The 17366-nt window shown below is 50.2% G+C and overlaps 1 protein-coding gene across 2 annotated transcripts; it reads right to left on the reverse strand.

Moving 5' to 3' along the window:
- Window positions 1-15869, reverse strand: STMN3 (stathmin 3). 2 transcript variants are annotated; one of them, XM_071446851.1, is made up of 5 exons: window positions 15579-15856; window positions 6068-6163; window positions 5550-5725; window positions 4878-5069; window positions 1-4394 (listed from the first exon to the last, which is right to left on the reverse strand). In XM_071446851.1, exons 1-5 carry the CDS (start codon window positions 15595-15597, stop codon window positions 4335-4337), a joined length of 543 nt encoding a protein of 180 aa, XP_071302952.1. In that variant the 5' UTR covers window positions 15598-15856; the 3' UTR covers window positions 1-4334. The 2 variants fall into 2 exon arrangements, with proteins under 2 accessions (XP_071302952.1, XP_071302951.1); XM_071446850.1 differs by lacking the exon at window positions 1-4394 and having other exon boundaries at window positions 4785-5069; window positions 15579-15869.
- Window positions 15870-17366: the final 1497 nt, after the last annotated feature.

The raw sequence follows: 17366 nt of genomic DNA on the forward strand, positions 1-17366 counted from the left end.
TACGGTTTCATACCAACTTTATTTCTTTTTTTTTTCTTTATTTTTTTTCATGATCACTTCTTTTGCACAACAACAACCTCAAGTTGACAATGAAATGCACGTGGCAGACCAAAGGGAACCGGACAAGGCTCTGTTAGGGATGGAAAGTCTTTCCATGACACTGTGCCAGCTCCCCACCCAGCCCAAGGGATGCGACCCCAGCTGTGGCAGGAGGAGCACATCCTGCCCGGGGTGCTGAGCCCTGGGGTGACAGCTCAGCCCTGTGCCCACACTGTCATCTTCCAACCCTCTCCTGCAGCCATGGGCCGGGTGTTCCTGCCAGGGTGCACAGCTGCCTGTCCCAACTCCATACTTTGGTACTTTCCATTTCAGAGCACTTTAGAGACGTGGAGGCATCGGCTCTCCCATGGTCCCCGTGGGGAGGGAGCATCTCTGTCCCCTTGTCAAAGGGTGTGGGAAACTGAGGCACGGGGGATGCCAAGCCAGGGATGCCCAGCTGTCCCCTGTGTCCCTGCACCCCGGGGACCACAGGGCACCCACACGTAGGCATGGGCCAGCGCCCCTCTGCTGCTTTACTCAAAGACAACTGACTACAAAGGTGGAGTTTATTGGTCTTACTATGTCATCTCGTCCCTAGCATGGAGAGTAAGAAATCTCTAGCACCGTAAACAGCCATTCCCTGACTCATTTCAAGTGGTATCAGAGTGAATGTGCATATATTGTTTCCACGGATGCGTTTCTGTGCGCGTGTGCACGGCCGGGTGCACAGCCACTGCCAGGAGGACAGGAATGCCATGGGAGGGACAGAACAAACCCTGTGAGACAGGACTGCAGAGGCAGGGCCAGAGAGTCCCGCTGGGCTAAGCTAAAGCAAGCAAGCTGAAGTTTACATTTGAAAGGGAGCAGCAACACCGACCTACCCCCGAGGCAGGATGCATGCAACTCCTCAGCTCCCACCGGCCCTGGAAGGTCAACTCAAAGGGAACCCCACAACTGGGTTAGAGCAAGATTTTTTAATGACTCCAAAATAATAAGAAGGAATAGGCTCAGTCCAGAAGCAGTCAGAGGGGCCAGCATCCTTGGAAGTGCCTATTACAGGCAGAGCTGAGCTCTGCTCTTTGGGATAATGTGGGCACAGAGCTATAGTTTGGGCTGTTGTGCCTTTCTTACAGCTTCACCCATCGCCCGGCTGTTGGTGCCAGCTGGGAGCTCATTTTAGCTTCAGCTCCTCATTCTTGCCCAAATCAAAGGCTCTCCTCCAGGAGGGCTCTTGGAAGGCCTATGCATGCACATAATGATGTCACCCTCCTGGCTTTCCTCTCTCACACTGCTGCCACACTTGAGGTCCAGGCAGGGTGGGTGTGTGCCCTGAGGATGCTCCCCCTACAAGGCACATTCCCATGTCCTTATGATGCTGCTAAAATGGGGCTGGAAGCTGTTGGTTCAGAGCTCGATTCATAAACACCTTCAGGGATCAGTGGAGACCTCAAACCCCCCAGTAAGGAAGGAGACCCCGAGAACTGGGGGGGTTGCATGCCGTGTCCACATCCACAGTACATGGGAATGCTCCAGGAATGACACAGGCTGGGGCAGTAAGGATGTTAATAAGGATACTTAATTAGTCTCATTTGAGGCATGAAGTATGCAGCTGCACATAGCCAACAGCATGAAGGGATATGGGAAGGCATGGGATAACCATGATCCTGGCCCATGCTGCAGGTTGGGCACAGTGCTGCATGAGCTCCTGGCCACGATGGGTTTGGAGCAGTGGGTGCCCTCATCCAGCCAACACCTGCAGCCAAATCAGTCACACATTTCCCTGATAGTGCCCAGTGGCACTGGACAAGCTCCTGAACACCCCTATCCACCTGCACCAGGCAAACATGGCTCTGGGACACGTAAAGCCTCTGGCCCCACAGCTGAGGCTGTTTCCTTGGCACGACATGTCTCAGCAGCAGCTCCCTGACATTACCCATGCACAGCTCTCCCTGCTCCTCCCTGCAGGAGCTTCTCCTGCAGTAACACATTTCCCAGCCATATCCACCGTCCCTCACTGCACCAACCTGATGGAGAGGAGAAAAATTAGTTTCCCAGTGCTCACACCTGCATGAGCACCATCTGCCAGGCCATTCTGCACTTGCCATGGGAATTTTTGCCAGGAAAAGCTATTGCAGGAATGAGTCTCTACTTGAGACCCATCTGGGCTCCAGGGAGGGGGAAGAGAGTGACATAGGGCAGCACAAGGGACTGAGAGGGAAGATCCAGGCAGGAATTGAGCCTGGAGACTCAGGAGCTGTTTGGGAGGATGGCTCTGACCAGCACAACCTGTTACAGCTCTTTTCCAGCACATGCTAAACCTGACAGGTCCTCCAGCTTCTGCTGGGTTGCAGGGAACCACCTGGAACCTCCACAGAGGGAGGTTTAGATCAACACTGAATTAGATGTACTAGAATTGAAGCATCACCTCTATTCCTCCTCTCAGCCCTTCCTTCTCCTCCCAGCACGAGGAGCAGCCGTCCCCGCTCTCACTGCCCTGCCCGCAGGACTCGGCTGCCTCCAGCTCCCAATTCCATTATTTTCCAGCTGCTCTCTGCTCCAGCATCCCACTGGAACCCTGCCTTCACCTGGCCCAGCCTCCAACTCCTTCTGAGCCCCCAGGAGAGAGTGAAAATGGCCATTTCTCTTGTTTTCAACTCTTGCTCATGAGTACAACATTTCTGATAATAATAATCATAATAATCATAGTACTAAAAACAGTATTTACAACAAGCTCCAGGTCAGAATTACACACCAAGCAAACACTCAGCACCACAGAGAGTAGGACAGGGTTAATATCTCGCAGATACCTTCTCAGATCCCACCAACGTGGGACACAGACATTTGACAGTTTCAACCATTTCTTACACACAAAAATTTCATTTAAATTACTTTTTAAATTTTTTTTTAATCTTTTTAAAATTTCTCGTCACTATATGGATGAGGTGATGCTGGCGGTGATGCCGCGCTCTACACAAATGCTTATCTAAGACAGCTGCTACTATAAACTGATCATTAGCTACTGTTAAGAAATTCAACCCTCAGTTTCCTTCTTTGCCCTAAATCTAATTTTCTTTTGTCACTGACAGCACAGGAGCTTTCTAACAGCCCTATTGTCCCCCCCAGACCAGGAGGAGGGCTTTGGGAGTAAAGTAGCCCTTCCTTTTGGGAGCAGAGTCCCCTGACATCAAGCCATGGCCATGGAGGGATCTCTCCCACATCCAGCTGGGAATTCAGTGGATATCAGAAGAGAGCCTCAGGATTTGGTCTCCAGCAATCTGCCCTGTGATGGCCCCAAAGAGCCACATCCATCACTGGAAAGAGGGAAGGATTCTTCTGTTCACTAAAAGGCAATTTCACAACCATGCAAATCTTTGTTGGATTTGCTTTCCTAGCAGAGTGGAATCCTATCTGGTGGGAGCACTGGGGAGCCCACAGAGGACTGAGGGTCTCTCCCAGGGCTCCCACGGAGCTGGAAATGCAATCACCACCCACAGCTCTCCCAGGCAGAGCAGCCAAGGCCTCTCAGTCCCCGCTCAGCTGGGGAGAGGGCGGCTCAGTGGCCAACCAGAGCATCAGGCAGTGCCTGCTGTGACAGGGACTTGCTGTGATCCAGGCTTTGGGTGGAGCCCCTCAGCTGCTTCCACACGGGTTCTCAAAAATCACCCAAAGATGAGGGCTGTGGTCACTGCCTACCTGGGCTGGCTCTGAAGGCAGCCAAAAGATGGGGGTTCTGCACACACTGCAACTCCTGAGCCATCCGTCCTTCTCCTTCCTCTCTCCCACCATGGGCAAACAGGGGACTACTCCCTATTTTACTTCACACACAGAAATTATCACTTATTTCCCATTTTTCTGAAACTGATATTTGGCTCAGAGCAAACACCAAGAGGAGGAAAAGCCCCGGATAAGAAATCTGTATCTCTGTGACACTGATGGTTGAATTTATTAATATCTTCGTTTGGTTTTTTTTTCTTTACATCCGTTTAAGAAATTTTTTTCTTTTAAAAAAAGGACAAAACCCTCCAAAGAAGCTGTTTGATTGGCTGATCGACTGATTGATTCTCTATTTGATGTGAACTAGTTGCTATTCTGCTTAGAGGTCCCTATGATCTGTGAATCCCCACAAGCACTGACGATTAGGGATGCAGAGAGAAGCGTGTAGCTGGGGGACGAACACCGGGGAGGGGGGATGAAGAACCGAATGTTGCATCTAGACAAACAAAATAAAATGTGTTGGTTGGTCGACTGGTTGGTTTGTTAACAGGAATCAGGTGCTAGATGTGTAGAAAAGCCCTTTATCCAGAGATCTCCTCCCGCTGTTCCTTGTTCCTGCGGACCTCGGCCGCGTGCAGTTCCTGCAGAGACAGGAGAAATGACACCGGGCTAACACATCCTGCTCTTGTGATCAATATTTTCCTCCTGCACACAGGATTTGTATAAATAAAGAGACCAGTTTCTCATCCAAAACATCCTGAGGGCGGGGGGGTTACACCTGCAAGGAGTGGAGGACCATCTGTGGGAGGTTGGAGGTGATGGAAACTCCAGCAAACACGCTCCTGGCTCCTCTCTCCTGCAAAACCTTTCATCCACACAGCCCACGGCGGGCCTGACACGGTGGCTTTGGACTTGCCCTTATCAGGATTATCCAGGCTTTGTTCTCTACTGCCCTTGAAGGACATAACCCCCCTCCTCACACTGCTCTGGAGCAGAGCTCCTCCTCAGCAACCACCATCAAGGGGACACCCTGTCCCTCTCACCCATCACACCGAGACCAGACCCCATTTTTCCATAAGGAGCAGCACCCCCAGCCCCCAGCCCTGTCCCGGGGTCCCACTCGCCTTCTCGCGGAGCCGCTCCCTCAAGGCAGCCAGGTGTGCCTCACGGATCTCCCTGCTCAGCTCCATCTTGTAGTTGAGCTTCTCCTCGGCCAGGCGGCTGAAGTTGTTGTTCTCCTCCAGTGCCTTGTGCAGCACCTCCCGCTCGTGTTCCCGCTTCTCCGCCAGCTGCTTCAGCACCTGCGCCTCCTGGGTCTGCCAGGGCATGGGGTGAGGCCACCAAGAGGCTCTTCCAGCCTTCATCTCCCCAGAGAGCCTTTCTGGCTCCCTCCTCTGCTCAAACCACTCTGCCACCCCCCTCCCTCTCATAACACCATCTTCTTGCTTGAAGGATACTTTTGGTGCCTTTCTCCTGCTGCCATAGAGTTGTCTAGGTTGGAAAAGCCCTCTGAGATCATTGAGAACAGTTCCCCCAGCACTGGCCAGCTCACCACTAACCCATGTCCCCAAGTGTCTCGGTGATCACACGATGATGATGAGGATGGAGTTGAATTCCCTGCCTAAATCACACTGCAGAGCCACACCTCCATGATGCCTGTGTCTCACCTGACAATTTACAGTGGAATAACAAATGTCAGAACACTTCCCAGCTGTTTTAGATTAATCCTGCTGAGCTTTAGGGTTTGGTGCAACTAGTAGCAGAAAAGTCACTGCTTCTACAGGACATCTCCTTACCTTCCTCCTCTCTTCTGCAGCCTCCAGCCTCCTCTGCAGCTCCTCCAGGGACAGGTCCTTCTTCTTGGGAGGGGAGGAAAGGATTGGGCTCTCGGGAGATAAATCTGAAGGGGACTTCAGGATCACTTCGAAGCTCTGGCCTGATGCCCTCTTATCCAGCTGCTTCACCTCCATATCTTTGTGGGGGAAAAAAACAAAGGTGTGAACCTGTGCCATTCAGGAGAGTGACCTGAGGTCATCAAGCTCCTCACACAGGAATTAGGATCTTGCCATGTCCCAATCTGGGTGATTTGGTTTCATCTCCAGAATTTCTTGATTAGTGATCACCTTCATTCCCTCCATGCAAATGCAATTAATTTAAAGTCATGGCACAATTACAGAAAGGTCACATTGCTGTTAATACCTTGTGTGTCACCCTTGCATGAAGCAGAGAGGCTCTGACTCTGGCAATCTCCCACATTGCCTGTGGGAGAACAACCCAGACACTGCTGGAGCTCCTGTGGGAGCAGGTTACCTACCTCCATACTGGTAGATGGTGTTGGGATGGGGCTGGGTGTGGAAACAGGAGCAGATGAGGGAGAGCAGAGACAGCTCCTTCATTTTCTCCTTGTAGGCTGAAAAATATGAAATAGCAATGAGAGAGATTCTAATGGCAACAGCATCTCTTTTTCATGGAGAAATTAAGCAAGTATCCCATCTGCAGCTATCAGACTCTATGGAGGCTTTTCCATGCTGCCAGGAAATCCCACTTGCAGCTACCAGACTCTGTGGAGACGTTTCCAGGCTGCCATAGCTTGCCACAAGGTCCCCAAGAGGTGTCTGATCTAGAGCAGCCTAAGTTAGCTGCCAGTGTGGCAAATGTTATGGGGACACACAGAGCAGGGATTTAACACATCCAGGGGTTAAGTTTCTGTGCAGGGTTTTCCCTCCAAAGACGTTGGGAGCTGCAGCCTGTGTAGTTAAACATGTTGGGACAGTTGCCCCACCCTTTCTCTGGAAGTGGAATTTCCAGTCTCTGAGATAAATGATGCCCACTGACACCTGGAAACATTGCTCAATCCCTGGCCAGCTGGGAATATTTCCCAATTCAGCATTTCTGAGGTGAGGGTGAAGAGGCAGGAGGAGGTCAGCAATGTGGAGAACAAAGGGGCATTTGAGTGATGAAACTGTTCAGGGGCTCTGGAACCAGGGGAAGAGCTGGACCCCAGCTTCACAAGGTACCTCTTGGCCTGCAGCAGCAGGTCAGGGAGGCTGTGGGTGGATTCTGCCACCACCATGGCCCACACAGGCAGAGGTTAGCACAGTCTGTGACCTGTCCTTCTGTAAAGGACAGTAAACACTCAATCCTTTCCAGCTCTGCTGCTGTGAGCCCTCCAGTTTGCTGCTTGCTCCTGTGACTGGAGGATGCACCACAGCATCCAAGTGCTGCCCCAACACAGACTGCAGCAATCTCCTTCTGGGGCAATCTTCACCTGTATTTTTGGAGTTCAGCACATTTAAGACAGTGAACTGTTTGCACACTGCTGACAAAGAACCTCAGAATAGAAGGAGTTGAAGCCAGTGAGGTGCTCTGTCAGGCTGTCATGTTCTTTATCACATCAGTGAAACCCTCACAGCATCACTCCTGTGAGCCAGGTCAGCAGCTGGGGCTCAGCGCTGGGTGCTGCTGGTGAGGCTCTGTCCTGGGCTGGCTCCTTGGGTGGCACCCAGGCTCTTGGGGACAGTGTCTTCATGGCTGCATGTGCTGACAAACCTGCCCTGAGTGTCCTTGTGCTGCCCTTCTCCTGCCCCTGCCACAGGCACAGACATTCTGCTGTCCTGCCTTGGCTCTGCCCCTGGATTCCCCTCACATCCTGCTGCTTCTGGCCTCGGTTTGTCCCCTCTGTCCTCAGCTCCATTTCATGCTCCAGACAGAGGCAACTCTGCAGCTCAGCTTCCAGTGCCACCTTCAGAGCAACACCCTCCCCTGGGCCAGGACAGGGAAATCCCAGAACTCTGTGATCTGAAGAGAAATTAGACACAGAACAATTCTGAAAAAAGTAACATCCTGTGTATCACGTGCCCTTAGGAACATCTTTCAGGTATTCTCCTCTGCCTTCCCACAGCTAACTGAGTGGGAAAAAACCTATGCCATTTTCCTGCTTGCATTGATTTTTCCTCCTAGGTACAGAACTTCATCATGATTAGAACCCTTATTTTGCTAAACCACCATCCCTGAAGCTCAGATCTTGACTGAACAATTTTTAGCTTGCTGCCCATTCTGATTTGAACCTCCTGCCCAGTCCTGCTGTTAAATGTAAACCAAATAGGAATAGTTTACACCAGCAGTGGCAGCCAGACATCTTTGATTTTGTTCTTAATGAAAAAAACCTCTGGAGAGCCTCTGAGAGGCCCAAAGTCGTGGCATGGAGCAGGAAGCTAATGCATCTCCTAATGTGCTGCCAAGAGCCCTGAGGAGGATCCCTGGGAATAGATGAGAGACATTATCATTTATTATCATTTAGACATTCTCATTTAATACAAACAAACCAGTCAACAAGGTCGTTGCTCAACCATTATGTCTGGTCCTGGGTGAAACCAAGGCATGAGGCAGATGTGCCACACCCCCGACCCCTTCATTTAATTCAATTTAATTGTCTGACAGAACTTGTCACAGAGCACAGTGCTCGGTGTTTCAGCACCGGCACTGTGTGATTCCATGCTGCATTCCCTGCCTTTCAGGAGCTTTGCCGGGCTGATCTCACAGCTGCCTCCATTCCATCGGGATCTCCCCTGTGCTGCTTTCCCTCCTGCAGAGCGAGCTGACCGTCCCTCTCTGCCAATTAAAATGAAGAGGAGCAGGAGGACAAAAGGCCAGGGCTGCGGCAGGGCTGTGCTCTGTGTCCTTCCCCCACCGGTCCGCAGATGCCATTGGCGGCACACGGGGCCGGGGGGCGGCGGGGGAGGGTCCCGAGCAGCCCCCACTGCCGGGGGGGAGCGGGGAAAGCAGCGAGAAGGGGCAGCGAACCGAGCCCCCGGAGGTGCCGGGGCTGCGCTGCCCGCCCGGAGCTGTCCCGGCAGGACCGGCACCGGCACCGGCACCGCCCGGAGCTGTCCCTTCAGCACCTCCGCGGGGCCGGGCATGAAGAGGGGGAAGGATTGACTCCTGAAGAAATTATAGAATCGTAGGAGCACAGAATCGTCACAGGTTTGTTGGGATTGGAAAAGCTCCCCAAGATCATCAGGTCCAAGTGTTTCCCCAGCACAGCCAAGCCCACCACTAAACCATGTCCCCAGATGTCCATGGCTTTTAAATCCATCCAGGGACGGTGACTCCACCTGGTCCCTGGGCAGCCCGTGCCAGGGCTTGACAGCCATTTAGGTGAAAATGTCCAATCCTAATGTCCAACCTAAACCTCCCCTGGCACAACTTGAGCCACGTCCTCTTGTCCTGTCACTTGTTAATTGGGAGAGGAGGCTGAGCCCCACCTGGCTGCTGCCTCCTGTCAGGAGTTGTGCAGAGCGAAAAGGTCCCCCTGAGGCTCCTTTTCTCCAGGCTGAGCCCCCCCAGCTCCCTCAGCCTCTCCTGGTGCTCCAGCCCCTTCCCCAGCTCTGTTCCCTTCTCTGATCACAGAGAACACACCTCTTGATGACATTCATGTCCTGAGGAGCCCCTGGCCCACGCCCTGAGAGCTGCATGGATCCCTGAAAGCCCCACACCTGTGCCCCCGAGCCAGCAGTGTCCCCCACACCTGTGGGACACAGGAGCAGCACACTGGTGGCTTTCTGCTCATGACACATCCTGTGACAAATAATTGTTTTATCAGGCTAAGACAAGACAAGGCATCCTGTGAGGAGAGGTACATCCTCTGATTCAGTGACTAAAATAAAGACCCATAACCTCTGTGATGCTACTCAGGAACCTGTGAAGATCAAACCTGAGATCTCCTGAAGCAAGACTTGGGCTCAATCACAGCTGCTTAAAACTCAGGGGTGAAAGCAGCCAACCTCAGCACTAGAATTTGCTTCAGAAGTATCTGCACTCCCATTTGCAATAGATTTAAGGTTTTGAGGACATATTTATGCCAGCGGACAAAACCCTTGAACCAGGAAAAGACATGTGGCTGGCCAGAATATGACATGGCCAAGGAGCTCCTGCTCAGAAAGGATGGGTCTAGTGCACAAATGAACATATTTTAAGAACAATTAGGGAATGCTGAACTTTTTACGTGAGCATCTATTAGCATTTTTGCTTCTGTTAACTTAGTAAAAATAAATTCAGCTTGCACTGAGCAAATATTTCATTTCTGTATAAATTAATCTGACTCAGGTCCTCAGGGACTTGATACCAAAGCCTTGCTTCAGTCTCAGAGATGTAGCAAGAACTCTGCCTTGCTGGTGGGCAGAGGATTAGGACAGGCTGCTCATTCAGGTGTGACTGACTGACATTTTACTTCTCTTTTAAGGCAAACACTGCAATAGAAGGACAAATTCAGCAGCAAAATTCATTCTCATTCATTTGTCTCAGCAGCAAATTCATTCACTCTGGTATGATCTTCATCACTGTGTCATGACATTTCACTGCTGTCATCAGAATTGGGGTGAAACATTGCAAATACCTGAGTTGTGTAAACCAAAAAGTGAATAAACTGCAGAGGTTAGAGAAAATATATCAGTGTCTCATCCTCTAAAGTGGAGTGAACTCGTATTTCGTTGGCTTTAGAGGAATTTGAGCAGCGATTAAGCTACAATCCACAAAAGGTGCAGTCAGTTCCTCAACCCTTATGAACATTTATGCCCTGCAATCAGCACTGATCCTGGTTTGCTTGTATTCCACCCCACACCCCATGAGCCAAGCAATCTTTATTAGATTTTTTCACCAGGTGTCCTGATTCTTCACCAGGGCACCAGGAGGCTCAGGACGCTCCCAGCTCTCTCCAGCGCCTCCTTTCCTGTGCTCCCTCTAGTGCTGCAGGGAACATCCTGCATTTCCACGTCCCCTCTGCTGTGCACACCATCGATCCATGCTAAGTGTTTATCTCCAAGTCAAGCCCTGGAGACATTATCCAGCTGCTCCCCAAGTGCTGCTGGTGCCAGAGATGGAGGAACAGCTGGGAATGGAGTGGTGCAGGAGCAATGGGATTCATTTTTCTGCTCATGATGTGTCTGGATGGTGGGGCTTGAAACCTATTACTCATTAAAAAATTTGTTCTCTATTTCCTAAATACAAAAAGCTAAACTGCTGCCAGGTTTTGGGGTGGTATTTAATGGCATCCATCAAAATAGAGGGAAGCCATCTCAGCACAACACTGACATGGCATCAGCCACAGTGAAGCAGAGGAAGAGCAAGGTTAATTTATGTGAAATTTAAATGGATGAGACTGGATGTGCTCTGTCTGATAGCAGGGTCAGAGGAAGGTTATTACAAGAAAATAATTTGGTTTGTGAAGATAACTTTGGAGAAGTAAGAATTGCTTCCATAATGAATATTATCTCTTGCAAAAAATAAGAACAGGCCAATTATAAATGTAGTCAAAGCTTAAAGAGAAGGTACAGAAGACAGAGAGACAGAACAGAGACCTCCAGCACTCCAGACCTCCAGAGACTGCAATGCCACACAAACAACAAAAGCAACCAGAATCCTCAACAAGCCTTGAGGGAACAGCAGGCTCCAAATATTCTCCCCTGCCATGAATCCTATCATAAAAATACTGGCCAGACCTTCAGTCTAATGCACTTCCACCTTCCTGCTCCCCAGCTTCCACAAACAAGTCAGCAGCAGATCTTACAGAGCCAGAAAACACTAATGGGTTTTTTTTGTTTGGTTTTTTGACGGGTTTGGAGTTTTGGTTTTTTTTTGCCACCTCAGTAGTTGTAGCCCACACTGATGGTACAGGGACACCAGGAGATCCAGGCCCAGGAGTTACCATGGGCTCATGTGGAATCATCCATGAGAACAGGCAGATGTGAGGTTTACTCTGCCTTCTGTCAGACATCTGCTAAACTACTGCCCAGGAATGGTTTCCAATCACCCACCTCCTTCCCCCCAGGTTTTATTGGCAGCTCATGAATGTCACAACAACCCAGGCTGTGCACAGCCAGTGCATCAGCAAATCACTGGAGCTGTAGCACTGGAACATGTGAGAAAATATCCAGGGAAATCTCCTCTTGCATGGGCTCAGCAACAGAGAAGGGCCCAAGCTGTGGAGCAGAGCCCTGGCTGGGGTTACTGTTGGAAGGAGAGAAGCATGGCCTGGGCTGCTTTATAAAGCAGAGGAAGGAACCCAATGGAAGCAGCTAAGCCAGAGTGTTTGTGGATTTGAGGCAAACATGGGTTTGGATGGTGAGGTCTGGGTGAGACAAAGAGCTGTGAAAGAGCTGGGGAGCTGATGAGGCAGCAGCTCATGAGACAGTCAAAGACAGAACCCAGTGCCATGATGTGTCAGGTACAGATGTGCTCTGTGACCACAGACAGTCATTTGGTCTCTTTGGATCTTGATTTCCTCCCCATTAACTGAGAATTATTGTATTTCCCCATTATAAAGTGGTACAATTTGTATAAACAAATTCAGAGGGAATAAGATTCTCTAATAGGGCAATAACCATGTAGAGGTACCTTGAAAGAATAAAAGGATTATTTGGAAATATGCTGAGCAGCTCTTCACCATTTGGGAGGTGCTGAAGTGCCACAGCACATGCACATGGTCTTTGGTTGCTCTCTGGTTCTTTTGTATTTTCTAAATCACAGCCCATTGGTTTAACTCCCCTCTGGAGGGGAGACTTTAATTTTTGAAACATAACTCACATCTGGAGGAGTAAAGCCCATGTCAGTAGGACAGCTGTGAGGGATTAGCCAGGCATGTTTTCCCAGTTAATTTAGGGGTATAGAAGTTTGAATGAGTTTCAGGTCCCTCCAAGGATTGTCATGAAGAATCATTGGCCTCATTCGCCCCTCTGCTGCCCACACTGCTGTCACAATGGGCTTATCTGCAGCCTTCTGGTTGCCACATCAGACCACTAAATCTCAGCTTTTACTCAAAAGAAGGAAAATGTGTTCATCTGACAAAACAGTGCCTTCACCAGATCTGATCCAACAATGACAGATTCCAGGAAAGGGCTCCTTTGAGATATCTGAAGCATCTTCCCTGAGTCTACATGGTGTCATGGTGCCATTAAATGAGATATTATTTATATTTTAGAAAGAACAAGTATTTGCTAACTATTTAGATCCCTTGTTTGGATGCACTGGTGGGAAAAAAAAGCCTACAATAATAGGCTCTTTTGGCATGTGAAACTGAATTCCCAATAAAAGAACCATAATTTTTAAGGCCACATAGCCTTCTTCAACAGCAAAAGAAAAAGACAATAGTTATTTCTTGAGAGCACAGAGAGATGGAGAGCTTGATAGAAAGGACTCTGCCTCTCCAGCGTGGGCAGTAGAAATGTCAGGATAGGGCAACACCATATGGTGTCCTTCAACACCACCCAGAAAAGGGATCAGGGCAAAACCCAGAGCCACATGAAGTCCCTGAGCTCTCACATTTCAGTGCAGGACGGGAAAACCTTGAGCTCTGCCAAGGCCCATTTCCCATGCCCAGTCATGAGGCCAGCCTGGTGTTTCCTCTTGGCTCCACCCTCCCCAGACACGCCAATGTCGGAGACGGCCGGTGGGGATGTCACCTTCCGCATCATTTCAGAATCTCACGTCTCTTTATTCACCCCAGCTGTGCGGGGAGTTCCGCAGCCCTGGGGAGGCCGGGCAGGCCGGTCCGAGGCGCACAAAAGCACAAAGCTTCGTGCGGATGCTGCGGGAGGAGGTGCGGGGGCTCTGCCCCGCCGGGGCTGCCCGGAGCAGCGGGGCCGGCACCGCAGCCCCGCCGGCACTGAGCATGTGCCGCCCATCCCGCTCCCAAAACAGCCCCCGGGGCCGGGAAAAGCCGCCCGAGGGCACAGCGGGCAAAGAGAGAGGGCAGGAGCGAGCCCCGCTTCTCTTGATGCCGAGGATTTGGTTGTTTGTTTAAACAAACCGAGCGGATCTTCCCGAGGGGAATGAGCCCCCGGGCAGCAGCCGCAGACTGCAGCTGCCCTGCCCTCGGCACGGATCGGCTTTTGCTGGGAATAAAGAAGGAAATAATGAAGAAAGCAAACAAGACTCATTCGTTAATTGAAGGATTCATAATTCTTTTTCTCCTGCTTTTCCAGGCTGCTCTCCACTGCTGCTGTACGAGCTGTGGGCGATGGGGAGATGGGGAGCTGCTCCTGCAAAGGCAGCTGGGCGAGGCTCAGCCCCGACCCTCCCTTGGCACACAGCGCCCTATTCTCTTCCCTCCTGCCACAGCACTGCTTTCCATGACTTCCTACTCCTTGAAAATGCTTCTCTGCTTGATCTGAGTCACAAGGAAGCCCCATTTCACGCTCCTTCATGATCTTAAGTCTCTTTGACAGTAAAACTGCATCTCTGGGAGAACGAGATGTGCTGTGGGCATGCAGTGGGCTGGGAGGGTGAGAATGCACCAACTGGAAATCGCATGTTCTGCCTACGTGTTTCATCCACCACCTCGTCCATCTCAAGTTCGATGCAACCTTGGTTTAGAGGGCTGGTAAGTCTGAGCCTTGCCTCCCACCCCCACTGTGCAAACCAGGTCCAATCCTGCTCGGCAGGGAAGGCAGGAGATGGGTGGCACCTCCCAGGAGTGCACTGCTGCAGACGTTCATTGAGACAGGGATACTCGCAGGAATATATATATACAATAGATGGAGGTTTTCTATCATAAACACATTTTTACAATGCTGTTTTATGTCTTTAATTGCATGCAAAGCCCACTCAGGATCAGCTGTGCCCTTATACTCCCCCCACATACACACCCCTCCATCCCTCATCCTTCTTTCCCCTGCATCTACTGGTCTTCTAAAAGGAGCAAGGAATAGAAAATGCATGGCAGGAAATCTCGGCAAAGGGCAGGGAAAGAAGCAAGAAGTGTTGCCTGGTTTCCTGCGGGCTGGTTCCCTGCCTGGGGGGCACAAAGCACTGCCTGCTCTTCCTTTTTGTCTGTCACTCCTGCTCAGCCCTCCAGGATCTCGCTTCCCCCTCCCAAGCCCCTCTTTGTAGGCTGCAGAATTCAGAGTCATTCCAAGAAAAAGAAAAAAATCGGTTTTCTAAAAGAAAAAGACCCTCTAAACCCACCCACTGTTCCTGGTACCATTTCAAGCTTCTCCTTCACCCACACTCCCAGTTTCAGCCACTTGAATCCCTCCTTCCCAACCAAAGGGGGCAAGATGGGTCTTTAGGAAGCTGGACCGAAGCAGCACAGCATCCTCGGCGTGCCATCCTGAAGGCAGACCCGAGCAGGCTCCCGGGCAGCCGCGCTGTGATTGCCGGCACTGCTGCAGGAGGGAGGAAGGGCTTCCCTTGCAGCATCTCATTTCACCCAACGCCATCAGAGGACCGCTCCCCTGTAGCATCTTCGAACCAAGAAATGTGAGCTGTGCAAGAAATCTGGGGCTGGGAAGCCCGGAGAATACACAAAACCCCATCCAGGTTATTCTAATTGGCTTTGAGGGATTTTTTTAGGGCATTACCCAATTAGGCAATACATGATCTTCACAAAATAAAATGTAATTTCTGATTTCCTTACATCCAGCTGCACCGTGTGCAATTTTTTCTCAGGGAAAAAAAAAAACAACTCTACGACGGTACAAAAATAATATTTAATTGGCACGTAGCAGCATCTTCTAATGGCACAATGAAATGGCAGCAATACTTTAAATTGGCAAGTTTATCACACGTGTATTCATATTAAAATAAAAAGCCCACCTGCTATCTTGCATCAGAGGGGTGTGTGTATGGGGGAGGAAGGGGAACAATGCTGCCATACCAGCTGCCTCCTCAGCACAGAACTCCCCCGAAACCCACGGGAAAAAAAAAAAAAAAAAAAAAAAAAAAAACCAAACCCAATCCAAACCTTCAGAATAATGATAAAAAAACCATATAAAACTTGATGATTTTAGAAGCGCATTGATGTCAAGCCCCCGAGAAGGCGCCTGTCCTACCTGAGACGGTGCTGGCCATGCTGCGGCGGGAGCGGAGCGGTGCTGCAGGAGCGGGAGGGAGCGCAGGAGCTGCGGAGGTGCTGCAATGCTGCGGGGAGGCAGGACTGACTCAGCTGGAGGGGGCTGCAGCCATCCGCGGCGGGGAGAGGCTGGAGCGCCCAGAGAAAGGCGAGGGGCGGAAAGAAAAAGAAGGGTCACTAGTTCAGAATATTAATGAGCGTATCAGGCCTCCTTTCCTGGGTGGCTTTGACGGCAGATCCCTCCCAGGCAAGCCTGCCTGCCAGGAACACAGCCCCACGGCGGGGGGGCGAGACACACCCAGCCGGGCGCTGGCAAAAGAGGATTTTTTCCTCCTCTTCCTCCCTTTCTTGTCTGCTCGAGATGGGCTAAACTGCTTTTTCCCTTGCTGAAAGCAGAATTAAGCAAAATAATTGATTTTTTTTTCTTTTTTTTCTTTTTTTTTTTTTAAACCAGCCATTCCAAGGCAGCCTCACCTGCAGGGCCAGGTCGGGGGTTTGGCTTGACTGGGCTGAGGTGTGAAACCCATACCCCAAACCTTGCAGCAGCTTCAGGCAAACAGCAAAGGGAAGAGGGATCCCAGCAGGTTTTTAGGTATGGGATTAGTTCTTTTTTTTTTTTTGCACCAGTACTGAGCTCTAAAGGAGCTGCAGTTTGAGGTGGAAACTGCTGTAAAAGTAGAAGAGAAAGAGCAGAATGGAGCCTTTTGATTTCAGTGAGAATTCTCTGGGTTTCTCCCCCACCCTAGGCATCAGGACCTCTTTTCTTATAATTTTCTGTCTGTTTTCTGTAATTTCTATCATTTCCATTTTTGGCTATTGCCAGGGGCCAATGCTTCTGTGCTTTTAGAGCACCACACACACACTTGGGAGCAAGGAATCCTCCCAAACCCACACATCTCCTGGCACGCTGCAATGCAGACACTCCCAAACAATTCCAGCTGCTGCAGAGAACCACAGGTTGTTGGAATACCTGCCAGTGCTCTGGCTTGCTCAGGGGTAGAAGCCACAGTAAATTCATTTAGAAACACCAGGATTTTTCTACTTTCCTAATTTTCCCCCAATCTCCCAGCGTCGTAACACTGTCATAGAAGAAAAGAAAAATAGAGAAAAAGTCTAACTCAGAATAAAATTAACACTATCCACACATTTTCAAAATTTATTTGCAAGTTTTTTTTTTAATGACCTTTAACTGCTCCCTGTTCTGTCCAAGCCTTGTTTTGTAGTTCCAGCTCTCTCTGCTTTCTCCTTGCATTGAATCTCCAGGATTTGACAGGTTATCTTGTGCTTCAAAACCACCTTTGCCATGACCAGAGGAAGGCAGCCATGCCAGGCACCTGACTGCTGGAGTGATTTCCCCCTTCTGCTCAGGATGAACTCTGCCTTTGATATTCCCAGCAGTCCCAAGAGGGTCTGGCTACCTCTCACAACATTCTGGATCTTTTGGCATCAATCCAGCACACATTTTATTCCTTTCATTGAGGAAAGGGTGTGGAATGATTTAAAGGTGCCATGGCAATATGTTTCACTGGAATGCACTGTGTGAGAAACTGGGAGCAAATGATTTGGAGGGTCAAGGTGGAAAGATGTGTTGTTATTTCCCAGCATGAAATGGACTGAAAGGCTCTGGACTATCAGGATTAAAAGAGATCAAATAATTTGGGGGGAAAAGACTCAGAAAGACAACAAATGGCAACTCAATCCTCCTCTATCTGAAAAGGGGTAAATAACCTTCATGCCAGCCACAGGACTTTCACAGATGGCCCTTGAG

Source organism: Agelaius tricolor, unplaced genomic scaffold, assembly GCF_023055355.1.
Source record: "Agelaius tricolor isolate 1412-34295 unplaced genomic scaffold, bAgeTri1.0.p SCAF_23, whole genome shotgun sequence".
Taxonomy (NCBI): domain Eukaryota; kingdom Metazoa; phylum Chordata; class Aves; order Passeriformes; family Icteridae; genus Agelaius; species Agelaius tricolor.